Source organism: Epinephelus moara, chromosome 16, assembly GCF_006386435.1.
Source record: "Epinephelus moara isolate mb chromosome 16, YSFRI_EMoa_1.0, whole genome shotgun sequence".
Classification (NCBI taxonomy): Eukaryota; Metazoa; Chordata; class Actinopteri; order Perciformes; family Serranidae; genus Epinephelus; species Epinephelus moara.
The window spans coordinates 702268-724633 of record NC_065521.1 but is presented as its reverse complement, the minus strand read 5'-3'; the positions used below and the strand labels follow the sequence as shown (position 1 = coordinate 724633).

At 41.0% G+C, this 22366-nt stretch overlaps 1 protein-coding gene across 1 annotated transcript in view; it reads left to right on the top strand.

Moving 5' to 3' along the window:
* Window positions 1-19766, top strand: part of LOC126403476 (growth hormone receptor-like) — a 48704-nt gene extending 28938 nt beyond the window's left edge. The window contains exons 3-9 of the mRNA XM_050066162.1: window positions 3056-3194; window positions 5634-5803; window positions 10599-10777; window positions 10891-11044; window positions 12401-12488; window positions 14295-14364; window positions 14803-19766. Of these exons, the coding sequence (XP_049922119.1) occupies window positions 3056-3194; window positions 5634-5803; window positions 10599-10777; window positions 10891-11044; window positions 12401-12488; window positions 14295-14364; window positions 14803-15486 (1484 nt within the window). The 3' untranslated portion in view covers window positions 15487-19766. The remainder of the gene's footprint in view (window positions 1-3055; window positions 3195-5633; window positions 5804-10598; window positions 10778-10890; window positions 11045-12400; window positions 12489-14294; window positions 14365-14802) is intronic.
* The last annotated feature ends 2600 nt before the right edge of the window (window positions 19767-22366 follow it).

Here is a 22366-nt window from a genome sequence, read left to right as displayed (position 1 = left end):
GTCATTTTGTGTCTCTTTGTGGTTGTTTTGAGTCTCTGTGGTCATTTTACGTCTCTGTAGGGTTATTTTATGTCTCTTTGTGGTCATTTTGTGTCTCTTTGTGGTTGTTTTGAGTCTCTGTGGTCATTTTACGTCTCTAGGGTTATTTTGTGTCTCTTTGTGGTCATTTTGTGTCTCTGTGGTCATTTTGAGTCTCTTTGTGGTCGTTTTGAGTCTCTGTGGTCATTTTGCATCAGTTTTTGGTCATTTTGTGTCTCTTTGTGGTCATTTTGTGTCTCTTTAGGGTCATTTTGCGTCTCTTTGTGGTTATTTTGAGTGTCTGTGGTAATTTTGCATCTCTTTGTGGTCATTTTGAGTCTCTGGTCATTTTGCGTCCCTTTGTGGTTGTGTTGCGTCCCTTTGTGGTTGTGTTGTGTCTCTTTGTGGTCATTTTGCATCAGTTAATGGTCATTTTGTGTCTGTTTGTGGTCGTTTTGAGTCTCTGTGGTCATTTTGCATCAGTTTGTGGTTGTTTTTTGTCAATTTGTGGTCATTTTGGATCAGTCTGTAATCCATCATGTCCCTTCGTGGTCATTTTGCATCGCCTTTGGGTCATTGTGGGTCAGTTAGTAGTCCATTGCATCTCTTTATGGTCACTTTGTGTCTCTCAGTTTGTGGTTGTTTTATGTCTCTTTGTGGTCATTTTGCTTCAGTTTAGGGTCATTTTGTATCTCGTTATCTTTTGTTTCTTGCAGTCCTTTTGCATTTCGTCAATTTGGGTCTCTTTGAGGTCATTTTGTCAATTTGTGGTTGTTTTGCGTCTCTTCATAGTCATCTTATGTCTTGAGGTTTTCGTGCATCTCTTCATTGATGTTCCATCAGGAAATGTCATTTTCAACACCTTGTTCACCGTTTTAAAAGTATCCACAATGGTGAACAAAGAAATAAAGATGACCTAATGTTCCCTTTGATGGTTTAAAGCTGACTCCTATGAAATGGAACTGAATGTCTGAAATAAATAAAGTTGAATGTTGATTTACTTTTATAAAAACGTTGGTGGTGCTGAAAACTACCTGAAGGGTTAAAGATGCACCAGCAGCTGTGAGGGGCTTTGATCTCCTGCAGTGACAAATATTCATCTTAAATGTTTGGTATGTAGCTTTCTGTCCACCTGGCGCCTCAATGCAATAAACCCTGACATCGTTACAAATAAACTTGATGTTACAGATGCTGCTCGGCCTCTACAGTAAAACCTGGGGCCGTCAGATTTGCAGCAGGTGTGAATTAGTCCAGTTCTATCGGTGCCCAGCGTGCGTCCTTTCTTTCTTTCTGAGAAGTGGAGGTTGTTGATTAGAAAGACCCCGCGGGGCAGCTCTCTGAGCTCCTTATAGCAAACACAACAGGCTTTTGTTTTCCTGCTGCCCTCAGACTGCAGATCCATGCATTCTCTCATGGATTACCGCTCGCCTCCCGCTGCTCTCATCTATCGGGGGCACATGATGGCTCGCTGCTTTAGTGGACTCTCAAGGACATTTTCTTTTACATGACACACAAAGTCTTTGCGTGGTGTTTGACAGAACAATCTCAGCTCAAGGTCCACTCGATATTTCCTCTGGACCGCTCACCTGTACCACAGCCTTCATCAGAGAGTTTGCCCAGTTGTCATGGACGACATTGATGAGAAGTCCAAACAGTGAAGTGTCCAAACACAAATGTAGTTTTAACGTCTACAGATCCATGACTGAACAAACCTCATGACTACATGAGATGGTTGACAGCAGAGGTTGACCAATTTACTGGCTTGAAAGATGGATCACCACAGGAATTTCTTACCTAAATTAACGAGTGATAAGATATCACCTTTTGCATGTTCCAAACTATTATTACTAAATCGACCTTTGATCGTCCAATATCGGTCACTATCGTCTAGTTCCGTTATATTTGAGAGAAGGCAGACATCTTCACTGCCGATAGCTCCAACGCTCAGCAACTCACACCAAAACTATCTAGACTGATAAACAGCTCTACAGGTAAGAGGAAGACTATGTATGTTTGATTTTAGGGTGAACTGTCCCTTTAATCGTGCTTGAATATGATCGTCCTTTGAAAAGTTGAGTCCTGAAATGCTGAGAGATCGAAGTCTCACTTCCAGTTGATGTTAATCTGCAACTGTTGTGACTTCCTGCTGTTTTCAGACGCTGATCAATTTCCCACTGCTGCTCTGAATCACTGTCATGAGAATAAGTGTGTGTGTGTGTGTGTGTGTGTGTGTTTCGTTACCTCTCCATTATCTACTTTGTCACCAACGTCACATCAATCGTTTTTCGATTTTCCCTCAAACACTGCAGCTGCGTTCACCAGCATGCAGTTAACCCAGGTTGACCAACAGTTGTTTAGATGTGAAGACATGACGACAGCGTGCATGTGTGTGCAGACTGTGATTGGACGATAAAACCATCAGCACCTACAAGAGATATTATTTATAAATGTCACTGTAAGCAGAGGCAATGAGGCAACCTGGTCTGACTCCGAAGTCGTTGACATCCGGCGCTTGGTCAGTGACTTTGGGATCAGACACTGACAAAAAAAAAATGTCATTAAATGTCGGTATGATACACGGCTGGTCACCATTACTGTTTAACGGTACCTGGTAGCGTCAGGGGGCAGACGGAAGGTGGCGGAAGTCTGAGTAGGGTGGGTCGGACGGGTGGTGGATGGATCCAACAACCACCGACTTTCACCTGCAAGGCCGGTGAAAATGTGACGTTAACATATGAGGACACAGGGTCTCAGGAAGATATGAGGAAGTTTCCAAACAAGCCGCCATGTTGGTTTCGGTTTTAAGTCTAGAAGCACAAACTGTTTCTGTTGTTTAATTTTTATTTTTTAAAGCTTAAACTTTTTAAAGCTGAGAAATAAAAAAAGGTCTTTGTGATTTAAAGTATTGTGTGTGTGTGTGTCGGCAGCTCAGGAAATGTTAACGATGAATAAAAAAGGGATTGAAATAACAAACAGGTGTCCGTGACAACGGGCTCATTCTGACTCAACTTTGTGATTTCTTTATTATTTTCTGTAGAGGAGGTTGCCGTGATGAAGAGGCCTCACATCTATTTCTGCCGCTCGCCCAACATGGAGGACTTCAGCTGCTGGTGGCATCCACTCGACAACCTGACGGATAGAGAGCCGGTCAGATACGTCCTCACCTACTCCAAAGAGTACGTACACACACACACACACACACAGTCAGGTACAGCACTAAGTGTAGCTCTGAGGTACCTGTACGTTACCTGAGTATTTGCTTTGTTGATTATTTATTTCAGGTGTATACTTTATGCTGTAGTTGCTTCAGGTGGTGTCAAAGGTCACTGTGACTTTGTATCCATCGCATTCTTCTAAATGCAATACCTTAATACTACCTTGAAAATTTCTTTTCAAATTTGGCACAAACATCCACTTGGACTCAATGTTAAAGTGATTAGATTTTGGTGCTCAAAGGTCACTGTGACCTTGCATCGATCTCATTCTCATGAGCACGATTTCTTAAGAATGCCTTTAAGGAATTTCTTCAAATTTGGCACAAACGTCCACTTGGACACAATGATAAACTGATTAGATTTTGATGATCATAGGTGAAAGGTCAAGGTCACTATGTCATTGTCTCTCTCATTTTTAGTGAATGCGATATCTCAGAAACGCTGTGAGAAAATTTCCTTTTAAATGTGGCACAAACGTCCACTGGAGCTCAATGACAAACTGATTCAACTTTGGTGGTCAAAGGTCACTGTGACGTTAGATCCACCTCATGCTGATGAGTGCAATATCTCAAGAACGCTTTGAGAATTTTTTTTCAAATTTCGCACAAATGTCCACTTGGACTTAACAATAAATCCAATTTTGGTGGTCAAAGATTAAAGGTCAAGGTCACTGTGACCTTGTTTCTCTTATTCTTGTGAATGCGACATCACAAGAACACCTTCAGAAAATGTCTTCTAATTTGGCACAAATGTTCCAGTTGGACTCAGCAATGTCAAGGTGAATACTATTCACCTGAAGAAAGCGTGTTTACGAGGATTAAAGACTAAGAAAGGTCACAGATCTTCACATTTGAGAACCTGGACCATCAAAATGTTTTTGTTTGAAAAATGTCTCAAAATAGATGTCATTAAATTTTCTTTTGATCGATTCATTGATTTATTTTTGCAGCTACACACGTGCTGAAGTGTTCTCTTATTATAAAGTCTCCTTAAAGGTCCTTAAGTTTCAGTAAGTGAGAACACAAACTGCTGACACAAAATTATTCGAGCGAAATAAAATTGTTTTCTGCAGCTTTAAGAAGTCCCTCCATTCACCCTAAGGAGCTCAAACAAGGAAAAAAGAAAAGCCTCATGAATCAAAAGCAGACTAAACTTTCTGGGTCACTTAAATCCAGTTTGATTCGTCGTGCTCCCGTCACCGTGAAGCTTTTAACACGTCGATATTCCGGAGCAGCCCTGACCTCCTGATCGCCGCCTCACGTGGCTTCTGCCCGATGCAAGCCTGCCCACATGGCGCACATGGCAGAGAAACCACTCGCAGTAATCAGGACAAATTGGATTGACCCGACTAGGCATCGATTGTCGTCTCGTTCTCCCGCAGCTGCGGATGTAAATCTGGGATTATGTGGGAAGAAAAAACAACTCAACATTTTGAAAAGTGACTGTTCACTTGATCAGATTTATAAGTGTTTGCTACAGTGTTTAGATCATAAAGATCTAAAAATTCATGGTGAAAAAATTCAAATACAACATCCAGGTTACCCAGGACAGGATAGGAAATCTATGGAAGCAAATGAGAGACATAAATATTTTTAATTTAACAGCCACTGAATTCATACAATTGAATTATTTTACTCTGAAAACCATGGAACTAAAATTATTTGTTCTGAATTCACTTCTTTGAAATAAAAATATGAAATTGCTTGATTTGCAATTTTAAAAGCTGAATTTAAATATATTTTTTCAGTGTTAACAAATTCAGATTCAAAAATTCCAGTTTCATAATAAAAGAAAACATATTAAAAATTAAAAAAAGAAAAAAAAAGAAAATAATAAATAAATAAATAAATAAAATTCAAATGGTCAAATTTGGATCTAAAAATAGAATTTATATATTTTTTTTCCAATGTTCACAAATTCAGATCCAAAAATTCAAGTTTCATAATAAAAAACAAAAATTTTAAAATAAAATAAAATAAAAAATAGATTTGATTCAAATTCAATTAATCAAATTTAGATCTAAAAATTCAACGACCGAACTACCTAGGATGATAAAGGCAGTCTTTGGCAGCTTATACGGACATGAATATTGAAAATTTAACACCTCTAATTTATAACACTGAAATATTTTACTTTGAAATCCATGTAGCTGAATTATATAAAATTTATTGATTTGCAGCTTAAAAAACTGAATTTCAAAATATATATATAAAAATTTGAAGAAAAAAAATTGATTTGCTCAAATTTGACTTATGTTCCATTTGAAATTTTTTCAACTTGAATTATTAGATCTGAATTCAACCAATCTTTTTTTTTTTCTTTTTTTTAATTTTTAAATTTTAATATTTGGATCTGAAATTAAAAATCTGTAAATTAAAAACTTTCCTCTGACGTTCACAGTAAGGGGCCCAAACACGAGTGTCCGGACTACGTGACCTCCGGCCCCAACAGCTGCCACTTCGACAGCAGCCACACATCCATATGGAAGATGTACTGTTTGAACGTGACCGCCGTCACCGCCCGCAGGAATTACACCTCAGAGGAACACTGCCTGGATGTGGCCGAGATAGGTAAGCACCGGTGGGGATGTGCCGGGGAGCGCTCCACAAGCTGGGCTGTAGTTTTATATGAGTCAGTAGTGTACAGGCGCAGATAGATAAAAAGACAAGATCACTGTTTTTTCCAGCGGCAGTTTAGCCTCTAAACATGGGCGCTTTTTGCAACCATGGCTGTTTTTCCAGCTGCTTTTTAGCCCCCAAACATTGGTGGTTTATTGAGGAACTGTTGCTGTTTTCCCTGCACCTTCTCAGGCCCAATCCGTGGCTGTTTTTTTAGTGATCCATCACTGTTTTTCCTGCAGCATTTTGGCCCTTAGATGTGAGTGTTTTTTAGCAACACATGGCTGTTTTTCCAGCGGGTTTTGAGCCCCCAAAGATGGCTGTTTCTTAGCGACTGTCGATGTTTTTCCTGTGAGTTTCTAGCCCCAGTATGTGGCTGTTTTTTAATGACCATGGCTGTTTTTCCTGCAGCTTTTTAGCCTCAAAACTTGGCTGGTTTTTAGAGATCTGTCACTGTTTTTCCAGCGGATTGTTAGCCCCCCAAACATTTGTGGTTAATTAAGGAACTGTTGCTGTCTCTCCTGCAGCTTTTCAGCCCCCACATGGCTGCTTTTCCAGCAGATTTTATTTGAATGTTTTTATTAATTAATACGGTTCATCGACTTACATAACCTTTTAGCTCAGGTTGTACAGATTTTAGGGGTATGAAGCATTTAAAGATACTCAGAGAGATGACATCACACTAAGCACTAAGTCATTTTAGGTTTATTACCAGCTGAACTTGAAGTAAGATTAATGTGTTAGTTGCTATTTCACTCTTACACCCCCTCATTTAAACGAATTCCTCCCAGCTGCCATCATGTCTGTACATTTTGGCCTCTGATGAACAAATCCTTTTTTATTTTAAGCAGAGTTTTTGACACTTTATCATCCTTGAATTCAGCATGTACAGGGTCATTCCTTCAGTGAGTGACAGTTTTTAAAAGCCCATCTCAAGGACGAATGCATGAAATGAGAAGAACTTAAACCCTGCTCGTCTTTTAGAGGAGACTCTGTGTGAAAAGAGCAGATGGACTGTAGAAGTAGAATTTATTCTGTCTGCAGCAGAAAGTAGCCGAAAGTATTTGCATAACCCCAATTATATATATTGATCTAAAATAAGATTCATTCATTCTTTTGCTGCAACAGCTAAGCCTGTCTTTTCATATTCATGTCATTACCTTCTGTTACCTTACCTTATGTTTAGTGCAAAACCATGCAAAAGCATTTTGTTTTCCCAGCAGCTTTTTAGATACCAAACGTGGATGTACTTTTAGCATTCATTGCAGTTTCTCCAGCAGATTTGTAGCTCTCAAATGTTTTTCCTGCAGCTTTTCAGCCCCTGAACATGGGTGGTTTTTAGGGACAAATGACTGTTTTTCCTGCAGCTTTTGAGGCACCAAACGTAGGTGATTTGCAGCTGCTTTTTAGCCCCCAAACATTGGTGGTTTATTGAGGAACTGTTGCTATTTTTTCTGCAGCTTTTCAGCCCCTAAATGTGGGTGTTTTTAGCAAGCCATGCCTGTTCTTCCAGCTGCTTTTCAGCCCCCAAACGTAGCTGTTACTTCGGGATACATGGCTGTTTTTCCTGCAGCTTTTGAGACGCCTAACGTAGGTGATTTGCAGCTGCTTTTTAGCCCCCAAACATTGGTGGTTTATTAAGGAACTGTCGCTGTTTTGCCAGCAGCTTTTCAGCCCCCAAACTTGGCTGTTTTTCTAGGGACACATGGCTGTTTTTCAAGCAGATTTTCAGCCCCAGTATGTGGCTGTTTTTTAGTGATCTGTCACTGTTTTTCCAGCATTTTTTTAGCCTCCAAATGTGACTGGTTTTCCAGCGTCTCTTTAGCCCCCAAACATGGCTGTTTTTCAGCTTTTGAGGCACCAAACATAGGTGATTTGCAGCTGCTTTTTAGCCCCCAAACATTGGTGGTTTGTTGAGGAATTGTTGTTGTTTTTTGTGCAGCTTTTCAGCACCCAAACATGGCTGTTTTTTAGCAAGCCATGGCTGTTTTTCAAGCAGATTTTCAGCCCCAGTATGTGGCTGTTTTTTAGTGATCCGTCACTGTTTTTCATACATTTTTTTAGCCTCAAAACATGAGTGGTTTTTTGCGACTGTGGCTGTTTTTCCAGCGGCTGTTTAGCCCCCAAAAGTGGCTGTTTTTTAGGGACACATGGCTGTTTTTCCTGCAGCTTTTGAGGCACCAAACGTAGGTGATTTGCAGCTGCTTCTCAGCCCCCAAACATTGGTGGTTTATTAAGGAACTGTTGCTGTTTTTTCTGCAGCTTTTCAGCCCCCAAACTTGGCTGTTTTTAAAGCAGATTTTATTTTTACATTTTTATCAATTAATATGTTTCATTGACTTACATAATCTTTTAGCTCTGGTTGTACAGACTTTAGGGATATGAAGCATTTAAAGATACTCCGAGAAATGACATCACACTCATCAAAATCACCAGTACAGGCACTGGTGGATCGTTTGTATTGCAACGGGTTAAATCCTATTTTTCATATTTTTTTTGATATTCATATGCGCTGCTTCAGAGGATACAACAGTGTTTAAAGTCAGTGAAACAACAGTAAAATTGCAGCTTTATAGTTTATGTTCTTCTCTCGTTAAAGCACTTAGACAGCTGCTGCTGATTTATATAAACACATTTATATAACAGTAATAAAACTGTATAAACGTTACATCACACACAGCAGAGATATGTTTATTTTTAGCAGCGTTTTTCCCACTCTTTCATACTGAAATTCAATACTTACAGGGTCGTTCCTTCAGTGAGTGATGGTTTCTAAAAACTCATTTAACGAAAGCCTGAAATGAAAAACACTTAAACGCAGCTCTTCCCTCTGTGTGAGAACAGCATGAATCCTCTACCAGCACCTCATCTCATTTATCGAGCGGGTTATTACCCAGACTCGTCTTCGCTGCAGACCCAGGCCCTGTCACCTCAGCTGGTGTGAGGTGCAGCAGAGATGGAGGTCTGCTGTGTGTCATATATGTGTGAAGAAGAAGAAGAAGCACATGGGATGTGTGTGATTCATCAGAGCTTACATGTGTGTGTGCATCCGTGTGATCTTTTGTTTCGGAGGAGGTCAGGGACGGCTCTCTTATCACGGCCCTGCAGGGAATTCAGCCCAGGTCTGCAGAAACACAGCACACAGCCTCGACTCTGTCGCTGTAACTGCTGTGTTACTGAAAGGTCATTCCTCACATGTTGATGGAAAATAACCGCAAATAATCATGTCACTAATTAACACTACAGTTTATAACATGTTGGAAAATTAGCCTCAATAAGTGGCCATGATTTAGTGATCGTCACTGTTTTTCCAGCAGCTTTTCAGCCTCAAATGTAGGTGATTTACAGTGGCTTTTTAGCCCCAAACATTGATGGTTTATCAAGGAACCATTACTTTTTTTTCCAGCAGCTTTTTAGTCTCAATCGTGGCTGTTTTTTTTTTTTTTTAAGCAAGAACATGATGGATTCACTTTAGCGTGAGCATGTATCAGTTGTTCTAAAGTCTTTTAAAAAATGGTTATCTATTAATAAAAATGTGCACAATATGAATTATAAATGAACTCAATGAGGTCATAAACGTGAAATAACTGATGTGTCCTTGCTGCATGAATAATAGAGGATATCATCTCATTATAACATCCAGCTCTGAAAGATTTACAGCAACATGCTCCATACATGAAGGCCTTGCTTCACTACATCTATTTTTAATTATACATATACATATATATGACCAGGGGATTAGTCACAGTGCATCGTGGGCCAGTGAAGAAAATGGTGTAGTGTGTGAGCTGACTTTGTCATCAGGAGGTGGAGGGGATGGTGGAAGGTGTGTCACCGAGGCAACTGCTACCAAGCTGCAGCCCACTGTGAGACCAACAAACTACTAAACTGGTGGTGATTGAATGATCGGTTGTAGCTGCTTTTCAAGTGTTTCTTCAGCCCCCAAGTGAGGATGTGTCTTAGCGACCAATCACTGTTTATCCTGCAGCTTTTTAGGCACCAAACATGAGTGTTTTTTAGCAGCCATGGCAGTTTTTCCAGCGGAATTGTAGCCCTCAAATGTGTGGTTTTGAGGAACCCATCATCATTTTTCCTGCAGCTTTTCAGCCCCCAAAGTGCCAGTGATTTAGTGACTTGTCCAGTGGCTTTTTAGAAATCAAACATGGCTGCCTTTCCAGGAGCTTTTTAGGCCATAAACTTAGGTTCATTTTATCGATCATCACTATTTGTCCAGCAGATTTTTAGCCCCAAAATGTGGCTTTTTGTGACTTGTTACTGTTTCTTCAGTTGCTTTTCAGCACCCAAACATGGCTGTTTTTCCAGCAGCTTTTTTAGTGATCCATCATTAGTCTTCCAGCGACTTTTTTTTTTACCTCAAAACGTGGCTGTTTTTTTAGCGACTGTCACTGTTTTTCCTGCAGCTTTTCAGCCCCTAAACGTGGCTGTTTTTCAGCAACACATGGCTGTTTTTCCAGCGGCCTTCTAGCCCTCAAACATTGGTGTTTTTTTATCAAGACATCTGTGGTTTTTGTTGCCTTAACCTAACCGCACGTTAACCACAACGTTGTGTCACATTTTAATGCGTCTGGTACGTAATAACATGCAGATGTAACATATCTGTGGTTTGCAGAATCGTGACGACCAGAAGAAGCATTTAAAAACTGTCTTTTAAAATCTAAAAACATGTTTCTTTCTCCTTTCTTAACACGTCACAACATGTTTCTGTGTGTGTTCCTGTTGTCCACAGTTCAGACCGAAGCTCCGGTGAATCTGACCTACGTGCTGACGGATGCTGGTGGGGATGAGATGGGTCACAATGCGCTGCTGTCCTGGACGTACCCGGTGCCCTCCGACCTGCAGTATGGCTGGATCACGCTGGTGTACGAGCTGCAGTACAGACGTGTCACTGAGCCCGACAACTGGAAGGTACAAAGAAAAAAATGTTCACGTACACATACAGAGCAACACGATCCACTTCTGGTTCGACTGATGAGAACAGTTTGATGTTCTGTATATAATAAACATGTGATATGACGCAGGTGAAACACCCTCTGCGGGAGCCTCACGTCGAGCTGCTCGGCCTCCCCGTCGGCGACTTTGTGGTCCGAGTTCGCTGCCGCTCGCACAACTATGGCCTGTGGAGCAAATGGAGCCCCACGCTGCTGATGAGCATCCCCGCCAGGCCGCCCGCAGGTACCAAGGGCTGGGAGGGTTTCCATGGCAACGGTGATAAACGCAGGTTTATTACACTATAGGAAGCCAAAGTTTTTTTTAATTTGATGTTTCTGATGGTTTGAAATATAACAGCTGGCTTTGGCTTTTATTGTATTGACCTATATCTCAAGAGCACCTTGAGGGAACGTGTTTCAAAATTTGGCACAAACGTCCACTTTAAGATATGGATGAACTGATGAGATTTTGGTGGTCGTAGCTCAAAGGTCAAGGTCACTGTGACCTTATCTGGCTCATTCTCATGAATTGATATCATAGGAAATTTGGATAGGATGTTTTTCAAATTTGGCACAAACGTCCACTTGGACTCAACAATGAACTGAATTTCTTTTGGCACAAACATTCACTTTGAGTCAAGGATGAACTGATTAGAATTTGGTGGTCTAAGGTAAAGGTCACAGCACCTGTCTCATTCTTGTGAACGTAATATCTCAAGAAGGCCTTCAGGGAGTTTCCTCAACTTTGGCACAAATGTCCGCTTGGACTTGATAATGAACTGATAAGAATTTGGTGGTCTAAGGTCAAAGGTCAAGGGCACTGTGACTTTGCATCTGTCTCATTCTCATGAACACAATATCTCAAGAACACCTAATGGTAATGTTTTTCAAATTTGACACAAATGTCTACTTGGACTCAACAATGATCTGATTAGATTTTGATTACTAGAGGCCAACGTCACTGTGACCTTGTGTCTGTCTACATCTTGTGAGCGTCATATGTCTTAAGAACACCTAAAGGGAATGTCTTTCCAATTTGACACAAATGTCCACATGGACTCAACACTGACCTGATTAGATTTTGGTTGTCGAAGGTCAAGGTCACAGTGACCTTGTGTCTGTCTAAATCTTGTGAACATGATTTATCTTAAGAACACCTTGAGGGAATTTCTTCAAGTTTGGCACAAACGTTTACTTTAAGTCACAGTGATTTAAGGTTATGGTCACTGCACCTGTCTCATATCTCAGGAACAGAAGGGGAGACATTTGATCAGATACTGAATTTATTTTTATTTTCATTTATTGTTTTGTTGTGTTTTGTTTCATCTCTGCAGCTGCGTCTGTCATTAACTTTTTTAGGACAGTTGTAATAAAACAAACCATTTTACAGCACAGCGTCGGAGCTTCAGGCTGTGCTTGACTCACATGTGGGCTGATCTGGAGTCAGGGATTATCCTGCAGTCCGAGGGAACCCTGCTGTCAGCATTTTCTTTTCCAATTAAATGTGCAGCCCTGAAGCTGAAGGGGAGGAATGGTGGGGGGAGGGACAGAGAAGCTGAGTTGTGACTCTAATGAAGTGTCTCTGGTTGAACCTGTGCAGGTAAACTCCTGGTGCTGATCCTGGTGACAGGAGTCGGTGTCGTGGCTCTGCTGGTCATCGCCTTCGGAGTCATTCCACAGAGCAGGAGGTGAGTTTTACTGCATTTCATATTTAATGCAACATTATCAACATTACAGCTGCAGAAATAATGACGCCTCGCTCTGCAGCTGAAACTGCACTTTACACCGATTCACATTAAAGGAAATGTGTTAAAGGATCGATACAAGTGAGGGAAATAAAACATTCATCAGATTCAAATTAGCATAATTAGGCACAGCTGCGTTTGTGCCACTAAATTTGGGTGTTCTTTAGCGACCCTTCGCTGCATTCTCCAGCAGCATTTGTGCCACTAAACAAGTGTTGTTAATGAGCCGTGGCCATGCTCTAGCAGTGTTTGCATCAACAAACTCTTTCAGCAACCTGTTGCTGCGTTTCATGTAGAGCTTGTGACACTAAATGTGGGTGTTTTGTAGTGACTCCTCACTGCATTTCCAGTGGCGTTTGTGCCACGTAATGTTGGTGTTCTTAAGCAATCCGTTGCTGTATTTCCAGCAGTGTTTGTGCCACAAAACACAAGTGTTTTTAGCAACCTGTCGGCACATTTCCAGTGGTGTTTGTGCCACCAGATGCTGCATTTACAGCTGTTTGTGCCATCAACATGTTGTTTTTTCAGTGACCTGTGGCCATGTTTGATTGTTTTAGCAACTTGTTGCCACATTTCCAGCAACGGTTGTACCACATAGTGCTGGTCTCAATGCTGCATTTCCAGTGGTGTTTGTGCCACCAAATGTTGCTTGTGTTAGTCACCTGTTGCCACATTTTCAGCTACGTTTGTGCCACCAAACACGTTTTTTTTTGTGACCCATGGCCATGTTTTCAGCAGCATTTGTATCAACAAACTCTTTTAGCGACCCGTTGCTGCATTTCAAGTAGTGTTTGTGCCATTAAAGGTGGGTGTTGTTAAGTGACCCGTTGCTGCATTTTCAGCGCCATTTGTGCCACATAATGCTAGTGTTTTTTTAGTGACCTGAAACTGCATATCCAGTGGCGTTTGTGCCAAAAAAAAATTTTGTGACCTTTGGCCATGTTTTCAGCAGTGTTTGTGCCAAATCATGATCTTTTCCTAACCATAACCAAGTGGCGTTTGTGCCACGTAATGTTGGTGTTCTTAAGCAATCCGTTGCTGTATTTCCACTAAACACAAGTGTGTTTAGCAACCTGTCGGCACATTTCCAGCGGCGTTTGTGCCACCATACGTGGGTGTTTTTTAGTAACCAGATGATGTTTTTTTGGTATTTTTCAGTGACCTGTGGCCATGTTTGAGGCAGTGTTTGTGCCACTAAACACAGGTTTTTTTTAGCAACCTGTCGCCACATTTCTAGCAACATTTGTACGACATAATGCTGGTGTTTTTTATGCTGCATTTCCAGTGGTGTTTGTGCTACCAAATGCCGGTTATGTTAGTCACCTGTTGCCACATTTTCAGCAGCGTTTGTATCAACAAACTCTTTTAGCGACCCGTTGCTGCATTTCAAGTAGTGTTTGTGCCATTAAAGGTGGGTGTTGTTAAGTGACCCATCAATGCATTTTCAGCGCCATTTGTGCCACATAATGCTAGTGTTTTTTAGGGACCTCACACTGCAGATCCAGTGGCATTTTTGCCACCAAACCAAACCTTTGGCCATGTTTTCAGCAGCGTTTGTGACAAATCATCTTTTCCTAACCATAACCAAGTGGGTTTTGTGCCTTAGCGTAACCACAGGGTTGTTGAAACGTAAAGAAAGTCTCAACATATCGTACAGTGCTAACATTTATTCTGGCAACTGGGTTGAACAGTCACAGGTGACCTTTTTTTCCCTTTTCAAACTTCCTCTCTTTATGTTTTAACCTTCAGAATAAAAGACTACTTCCTGCCGCCCATTCCAAAGCCGCGGATCATCGGCATTGACCCGCTGCTGCTAAAGGTAACACTGCTACTCACTTTTCATTTTTTAATTTAATATCTTTTCTTCTTTTTATATATTATATCTCTCCTCCTGTTTTCCTTAGTAATTTTCTTCACTTTCTTCATCTCCTCCTCCTCCTCATTTTTCTCCTTTCTCTCCATACCTATCAACCCCTGTACTTTCTTTTCTTGTTTGTTGTCCTTACCTTTTGGCTGTTTCATTCCTCTTTTCTTTCCCTTTTTCTCCTTTAATTTGTGCTTTCACCGTCTTTTTCCTCCTCTTCCTTCCTACGTTTCCTTTTTCCTCCCTTCTGTTCATTGTTTCATTTGTCTTTTATTTATTTGCCTTTTTTTGCTCTGTCCTTTAACATATCTTTTTCTTTATTTTTCTCCCTCCATTTCTTTTCCTGTTGTCTTCATCCTCTTCCTCTCTCCTTCCTGTCACCTCCGTCCTCAGAAGGGGAACTTGGATGAAATCAACCGTCACTTCAGTAACTTCCACAGCTACAGGCCTCCGAGCTACACGGAGGAGGTTTGGGACCACGTCAGCACCAATGACGTCTATCTCACCACGCCGAAGGACTGCAGCGTCCCAGCCGACCAGACGGACCGGCAGAAGGATGCCTTGATGGTTCCGTGCGACCTGACGCCCGTGGCGGCCCATCACCACCTCACAACCCAACATCCGTCATCGTACCTGCAGGGCCTGTCGCCCTACTGCTCCTCGCCTCCCGAACCCTTTGCTCCTTCACTGGACCCGCCTTCCTCGTGGCCAAGACCAGAGATCGTGTCGCTGCCGGGGACAGAGTACAGCGTTATGGGACATCCAGGCCTTCCGAACACCGTCCCCGCTCCCGTTGCCACCAGCCGCTCGCCGCAGGATTTCTACACCTGCGTGCAGCTCATGAATGAAATTGGCGAGGTGCACCTCGTGCCATGCCTGCCGCCGCCGTACTGCCGGGAGTTCCCGCCTCTCCCGAGGGTAAATTCGGAAGCGGAGGAGAAGAAGAAGGAGGAGGAGAAGAAGAAGAAGCTGGCCGACTGTCAAGCCAGGACAAATGCGATGAAAGATGGCGGCGAGGCTGAGAGGAGCGAGGCGGCGGTCCCTCTGCTGCCCGTCACTGTCGATAACAAAGGCTGAGCCACGAAAATACAGATACTGTGAAAACTGCTGCCATGTTCAGAGCGGGGATCTAATGTGACCTGCCGGTTTGACTCGAGACTCGAGAAGAGCACCACATTGACCTTAAGATGGGAAGTGCACCCGCAGGACATCGGCAGCGAAACAACAATGCAGACACTATGAAACACTTGTGGCGCAGCGTTGTGTTTAGATGACAGAGACGTTTGTAAAAGTTCCTCTGGACGTCGACTTTTTTCTATTTTTTGGTAACTCCGCCCACCAAACGTGGCGATGTAAAGGCTGCAGGTGGAAAGATTTTCTAGAGCCAATTTCAGGTGAATCAAAACTCAAATTCCAAACTAAATTGTTGCCAAGCAGGCGCTCCGTCCAATAGAGGCTGGACTTGCTGATGAGTGTAACAGTCACATGACATGATTTATGGGTAATGAAGTCCGTCAACCTTAAAGAGAGAACTGTGGAGATAAATTTGTCTCAATGTTATTTAGGTCCTGAGCGACACACCTGGACCTCAAACAGCTATAAATTCAACGTTTTATTAAGGCTTGAATTTGCACATATTTAATGGCAGTGAGTCAGATCCACAGCTCCACCCTCCCGCCCAAATATGGTCATTTCTGGCTCCAAAAAATCAAGATGGTGACAGCCAAAATACCAACCTCGAGGCTTCAAAATAAACCACAAAATTCGGCTCCATTACAGCTCACAAAGTTCACTGACAAAACAACTGTCTTACACTAAACACGTTTTGCAAACAAATAAAACATGCTAACGTTATTAGCACAAGCCTATGGCCTTTTACATTGTATAAATTAGCCTAGCAGCTAGCAGAGATGTCCTCTGCTCATATGAAGCCAGGATAAATCACACACAGGACTTAGGGTGTCAAGAGTCTCCTAACACTACAAAGAACAATAAAAACATACGGGTTTATACACTATTAAGACAAATCTATCTCCACAGAGTAGGACGTTGCCTCGTGCAGCTTTAAATAAGAACAAACAAACATGAACACACCACATGTTGCGTCTCCCAAACTGTCACATTCAGGATTTCTCTTTCAGGAAAAAGAAACAGCAGTGACAGAGATTTCTTTTCATTATTTTACTCAGCATCGTCTTTCGTCTTGACTCTGTTAGTGTTTACATGCTGTAATGCTCCAGGTATTAGCCTTAGCCCGTCGAGACAATCTTTGCACATTCTTTAATCTCCCTCAGATATTACAGTTACCATGTGATTTTCATATTCAGGATATGTTCGTGTTCCTTTAGTCTCCACTCAGCGGTGCTTATTAAGGGGATATTTGCTCATCCTGAAGATGTGAAGGGCGCCGTGTCTCACTCTGAATCTGTCTCATTATCCGTCTCTCGTCTCGCAGAGCTCTGCAGAGTCTTAAAAACATTGTGATTTATTCTGAAGACTTGTTCAAAGAGGTCGGGAGCAAACAGAGATAAGTTTCACACCCTCAGGAAGACGTCCGCTGTCAATCTTACTCAGCTGGATTTCTGTTCGTCACACTGAAACGAACCTCTCCGACACTGCTCTCACTGCGGTGTTTTCTGAACTTCATTTTCCAGAGAAGAGTTTGGAAGAAGCAGGCCCCTCTCGGATGTTATTTTTTATAATGAACAAATTTAACACTATTAACACAGAATATTTTGTATATTATAGAGATGCTGAACCTCAGGTAGTGTTTTCTTTTTTTCTACAAGTGAAAGTATTATGGGTTACATTCAGACAACGCCTGTGAAACACTGTTGTAGTAGATTTCTCCTCCTGTCCTCATGTTTCTGAGGCGTTAAAAGAACAGTTATGATTTTTTAACGTGGGGTTGTTTGAGGTATTTATTTATAGTCAGTATATTACCTACATATGAAAAGTGACGTAATATTGAAGGCTAGTAAAGAAGGAAGTAGTATTAAGAGTGACAGTCCACATATGAAGGCAGGTTAGGGTGGGTGGGTCAAACAGACACCGGACTTTAACCCAGGAGACCGATGTTTGTGACCCGTATGAAACCGTTTTAACTTATTTTAAGGTATATAGTCACGCTATGTTAAGTACGTAACTATGTTAGGTATGTAGCCTAACAATAGCCAACCACATTTATTTTCCTAAACCTAACCTACGTAATTTTACCCCCCTAACCCTAACCTACAGAACTCTAATTTCTTAAACCTAATCTTTGTAACTTTACTTGACTGAACCTAACCTCCTTAACTTTATGTAATGTAACTATACCCAACCATTATTCTTAAACGTAACATAAAACTTAACCTAAGTAACTTTACTTGCGTCCACCTCACTTACGTAACTTTACTTGCCTAAACCTAACCTAAGTAACTTTACGTTAAGTATGTAACATGACTACACCCAACCATAATTCTTTTCCTAAAATTAACCTAAGTAACTGTGCTTGCCTAAAGCTAACCAACATGACTTTATGTTAAGTGCATCACCTGACTACACCCAATCATAATTCTGTTCCTAGACCTAACCTACATATCTTTACTTTCCTAAACCTTACCTACGTACGTTTACATTAAGTATGTAACTTTATGTTAAGTATGTAGCGTAACAATGGCCAACCGTAATCTTTTCCTAAACCTAACCGATGTTATTTGGATTTTCTAAACTTAACTTGCGTAACTGTACTTATCTATACCTAACCTACATAACTGTACTTGCCTAAAGTTAACCTACATAATCTTACCTTAAGTACGTAACTTTATTATAAACACGTAACTTGACTACACCTAATCATAATTCTTTTCCTAAACCTAACCTACGTAACTTTACTTCACTTAAGTAACCTAACCTACATAACGCTACATTAACTACGTAACTTTGTTAATCACGTAACATGACTACAAACAATCTTTCCTAAACCTAACTTACTTAACTTTACTTGACTAACCCTAACCTACATAACGCTACATTAAGTATGTAACTATATGTTTATCACGTAACATGACTACACCCAATCTTTTCCTTAACCTAACCTATGCAACTTTAGTTTCTTAAACCTAACCTACTTAACTTGACGTACTTAAAGCTAACTAGCATAACCTTACGTTAAGTACGTAACTTTATGTTTATCACATAACATGACTACACCCAATCTTTTCCTTAACCTAACCTATGTAACTTTAGTTTCTTAAACCTAACCTACTTAACTTGACGTACTTAAAGCTAACTAGCATAACCTTACGTTAAGTACATAACTATATGTTAAGTGCGTATGGCACCACAACCAATCATAATTCTTTTCCTAAATGTAACCTACGTGACTTTGAGTTAAATATGTTACTTTACATTAAGCTCAAAACGTGACTATGCCCAAACATAGTTCTTTTCCTAAATCTAATCTACGTAACTTTATGTAAAGTACATAACATGACAGTGCTCAGCCATGATTCTTCTAAACCAAACCTAAGGGGGCACTCATTTGTTAGAAAACTGTTGTATGAGCATACGTTGACCAGCAGCAGGTGGCTAAAATACATTTTGCTGTTGCCCCCATCCACAGCAGTACATTGCTTAACTTACCTGGTGGTACTCCTGTTTGTTTCTCCAAACTGGGGGCGTGCCGACTGTCATCTACTGTAGGTAACATGCTGACTATGGATAAGTGACTCATACAACCCTACTTCAAAAGATCTGAACTATTCCTTTAATGAAAACGAGGTGGGAAACTTGAACATTTTCAGCTACTAATGGTGTTTTTTAACGTCAGCAGTCGGACATTGCTGTGACCACAGTGTCGATACACCTCCAGTGTGTTCAGTCCCTGCAGTATTCTGTCATGTTGATGAAGTTGCTCTGCGGCAGGTTGAGGTGCTAACTGGGGATCAGTCTCAAGCAACATTGACCCTGATGCGTCTCAAAGAAGCTATGAAACACTGGTTATTGTCTGTCCACAGCACTGGTCCCTGCGCTCTGACACAGCCGTCACTGTCCTCCTCTCACTGATGTCGCTGTTGGATGTCATGCTGTTTATTCTCGTGCCTCTACGTGCCTTTTTGTTTTTCACACAGCAGTATGTGTTTCCACTCCTACACGCCTGGAAGTGTCTCCATGTGAGGGTTAAACAGTGAACGACACTTGATATAAATATATAAAATGAAATATGTGCACAGGTGTGCTGTGTTGAGCATGTACTGTATAAAGACCCGCTCAGTGTTAGTTACATTTTCACCTTTTATTGTGGCTGAAGCCACCAACACCACTTTTCTTCTCGTCAGACAAAAGCACTTTGGATTCGATGCAATAAAAAGTGAAAAGGCTGAAAGGTGTGCACGCTGAAAAGGCTGAAAGGTGTGCACGCTTCTTCATTTACACACACACACACACACACACACACACACACACACACACACACACACACACACTTTACTTTCACTTTAACCAGCAGGTTTTGGTACCTGGTGTCTCATAACAATGCACAGGGCGCCATTTCGCGTCTCAATGTGACGCAGGTTTAGGCAACAAAACTACTTTTGTTTTTATGCCTCCGCACCAGTTATAGCAGTGGGTGGAGGCACTATGTTTTCATCTCAAAAACACCTCAAGAATTTCTTCAAATTTGGCACAAACATTCACTTGGTCTCAACAATGAACTGAGTAGATTTTGGTAGTTGTCGGTCAAAGGTCAAGGTTGCTGTGACCTTACATCCATCTCATTCTTGTGAACGCAAGCTTGGGAGAATTAATTCAAATTTGGCACAAATGTTCACTTGGACTCAATAATGACCTGACCAGATTTTGACCAGAATATCTGAAGAACGTCTCAAGGGAATTTTTTTAAAATTTTGACACAAATGTCCACTTGGACTTGACGATGAATTGATGGATTTTGATGGTCAAAGGTCAAGGTTGCTGTGACTTTGCATCCATCTCATTCTCGTGAATGTAACATCTCAAGAACAGCTTGAGTGAATTTCTTCAAATTTGGCCCAAACGTGTCCTTGGAATTAACGTAAGAATTAGCTGATAAGAATTTTGTGGTCAAAGGTCACTGTGACCTCACGAAACCTTTTTTTTTTTTGCTATAGCTCAAGACTTGATACCCTAATTATGACAAATTTTCACACAAATGTCTGATGAAATGAAATAATGAAGTGATGATATTTTATCCAAAAGGTCAGGGGTCAACTTCACAAAGACCAAGGTCACTATAACTTGCATCCTTCTCATTTTTTTTTTTTTTTTTTCAAATTTGACACAAATGTCAATTTCGACTAGACTCTGGCAGTCAAAAGAAAAGGTCACTGTGACCTTGTATCTCTAGATCTGGTGAACATGATGTCTCAATAACGTCTAGTGGGAATTTCTTCAAATTTAGCACAAACATCTTCTTTAAGTCATGGATGAACTGATTAGATGTGGTGGTCTAAGGTGAAGGTCACTGCACCTGTCTTATTCTTGTGAATGCAATATCTCAAGAAGGCCTTTAGAGAGTTTCCTTAACTTTGGCACAAATGTCCGCTTAGACTTAAGAATGAACTGCTTAGAATTCGGTGGTCAAAGGTCAGTGTGACCTCACAAGACATTGCTTTTGGCCATAACTTAAGAATTCATACTCTTATTGTGACAAAACTTGACACAAATGTCTAACAGGATAAAATAATGAAGGTCAAAGGTCAGCTTGACTGTGACATCATCATGTTTTAACGTCATATCTCAGGAACAGAAGGGGAGACATTTGGTCAAGTGAAGTCAAAGTTTATCTATAAAGCACATTTAAAAAACAACCTCAGTTGACCAAAGTGCTGTACAGTGTTTTGACTATAGAGCTTATTTGTTTGTCAAATCTAAAATCACTGTCTAAAATAAAACCAAGGTTCCTTGTAAAAGGATGACAGAGAGACTTAAGGGTCCCAATGGCACTGTCATAGCCATCCAAGAGGTTTTGTTGGCCAAATAAAATCATCTCAGTTTTATTTTTGTTCAAGGAGAGAAAGTTTACTTCCATCCAGGACCAGATGTCATTGAGGCAGTCTAATAGAACCTGGACAGAGGCTCTATCATTTGTTTTTAGCGGCAGATAGATTTGTACATCATCTGCAAAACAATGAAACGAGACTTTGTGCTTTCTAAAAATAGATCCTAAAGGTAGGATGTATATTAAGAAAAGGGGAGGGCCCAAAATGGAACCCTGAGGCACCCCACAGCTCAGGGGGGGAGTGGCCAAAGAATACTGGCCCAGCTGGACAGAAAAGCTTCTATCTGAGAGGTAGGATCCAAACCACTTCAGAACAGGCCCCCTAATGCGTGATCCCAGGAATGCCACGTGTAGCGAACCAGTCACAGCAAGATTTCCCAGGTTAAAAGACATACGTGTCAATTTTGCCGCATTTAGCACAATATTTGCATTTTGTCGAGAAATATTTACCACAATTTGACCAGATGAGAAGACGTAACCAACCAAGAGTTATGATTAATGAAAGCTAGTTTTAATTTAACTCTATGGAAGAATAAAAAATATACTCTGAGCTCCATTTGGCTCCTCAGAGGGAGTTACATTTGGATTTTTTCACTCGTCTTAATGCGCTCCATGTCCAGAGAATCTTGAAATAAAAATGTTCCTGGAAGAAAAGAAACAAGAAAATGACTTGAACATGGTTTAATAACTGATTATGAAGCGGATGTTGCTTCTGGAAATATTCAATCAGTTGAGCTTCTTGGAATTTAAACGGTCACACGTGAAAGAAATTCATGTGGCGTATAACAAATGTCACTCTGAAAAACCCCTCAGCCAAAAGTCACTTAAGTCTGGGATCACTGATAAATAATAGTGAGGTTGTGTGTGTGTGTGTGTGTGTGTGTGTGTGTGTGTGTGTGTGTGTGTGTGTGTGTGTGTGTGTGTGTGTGTGTGTGC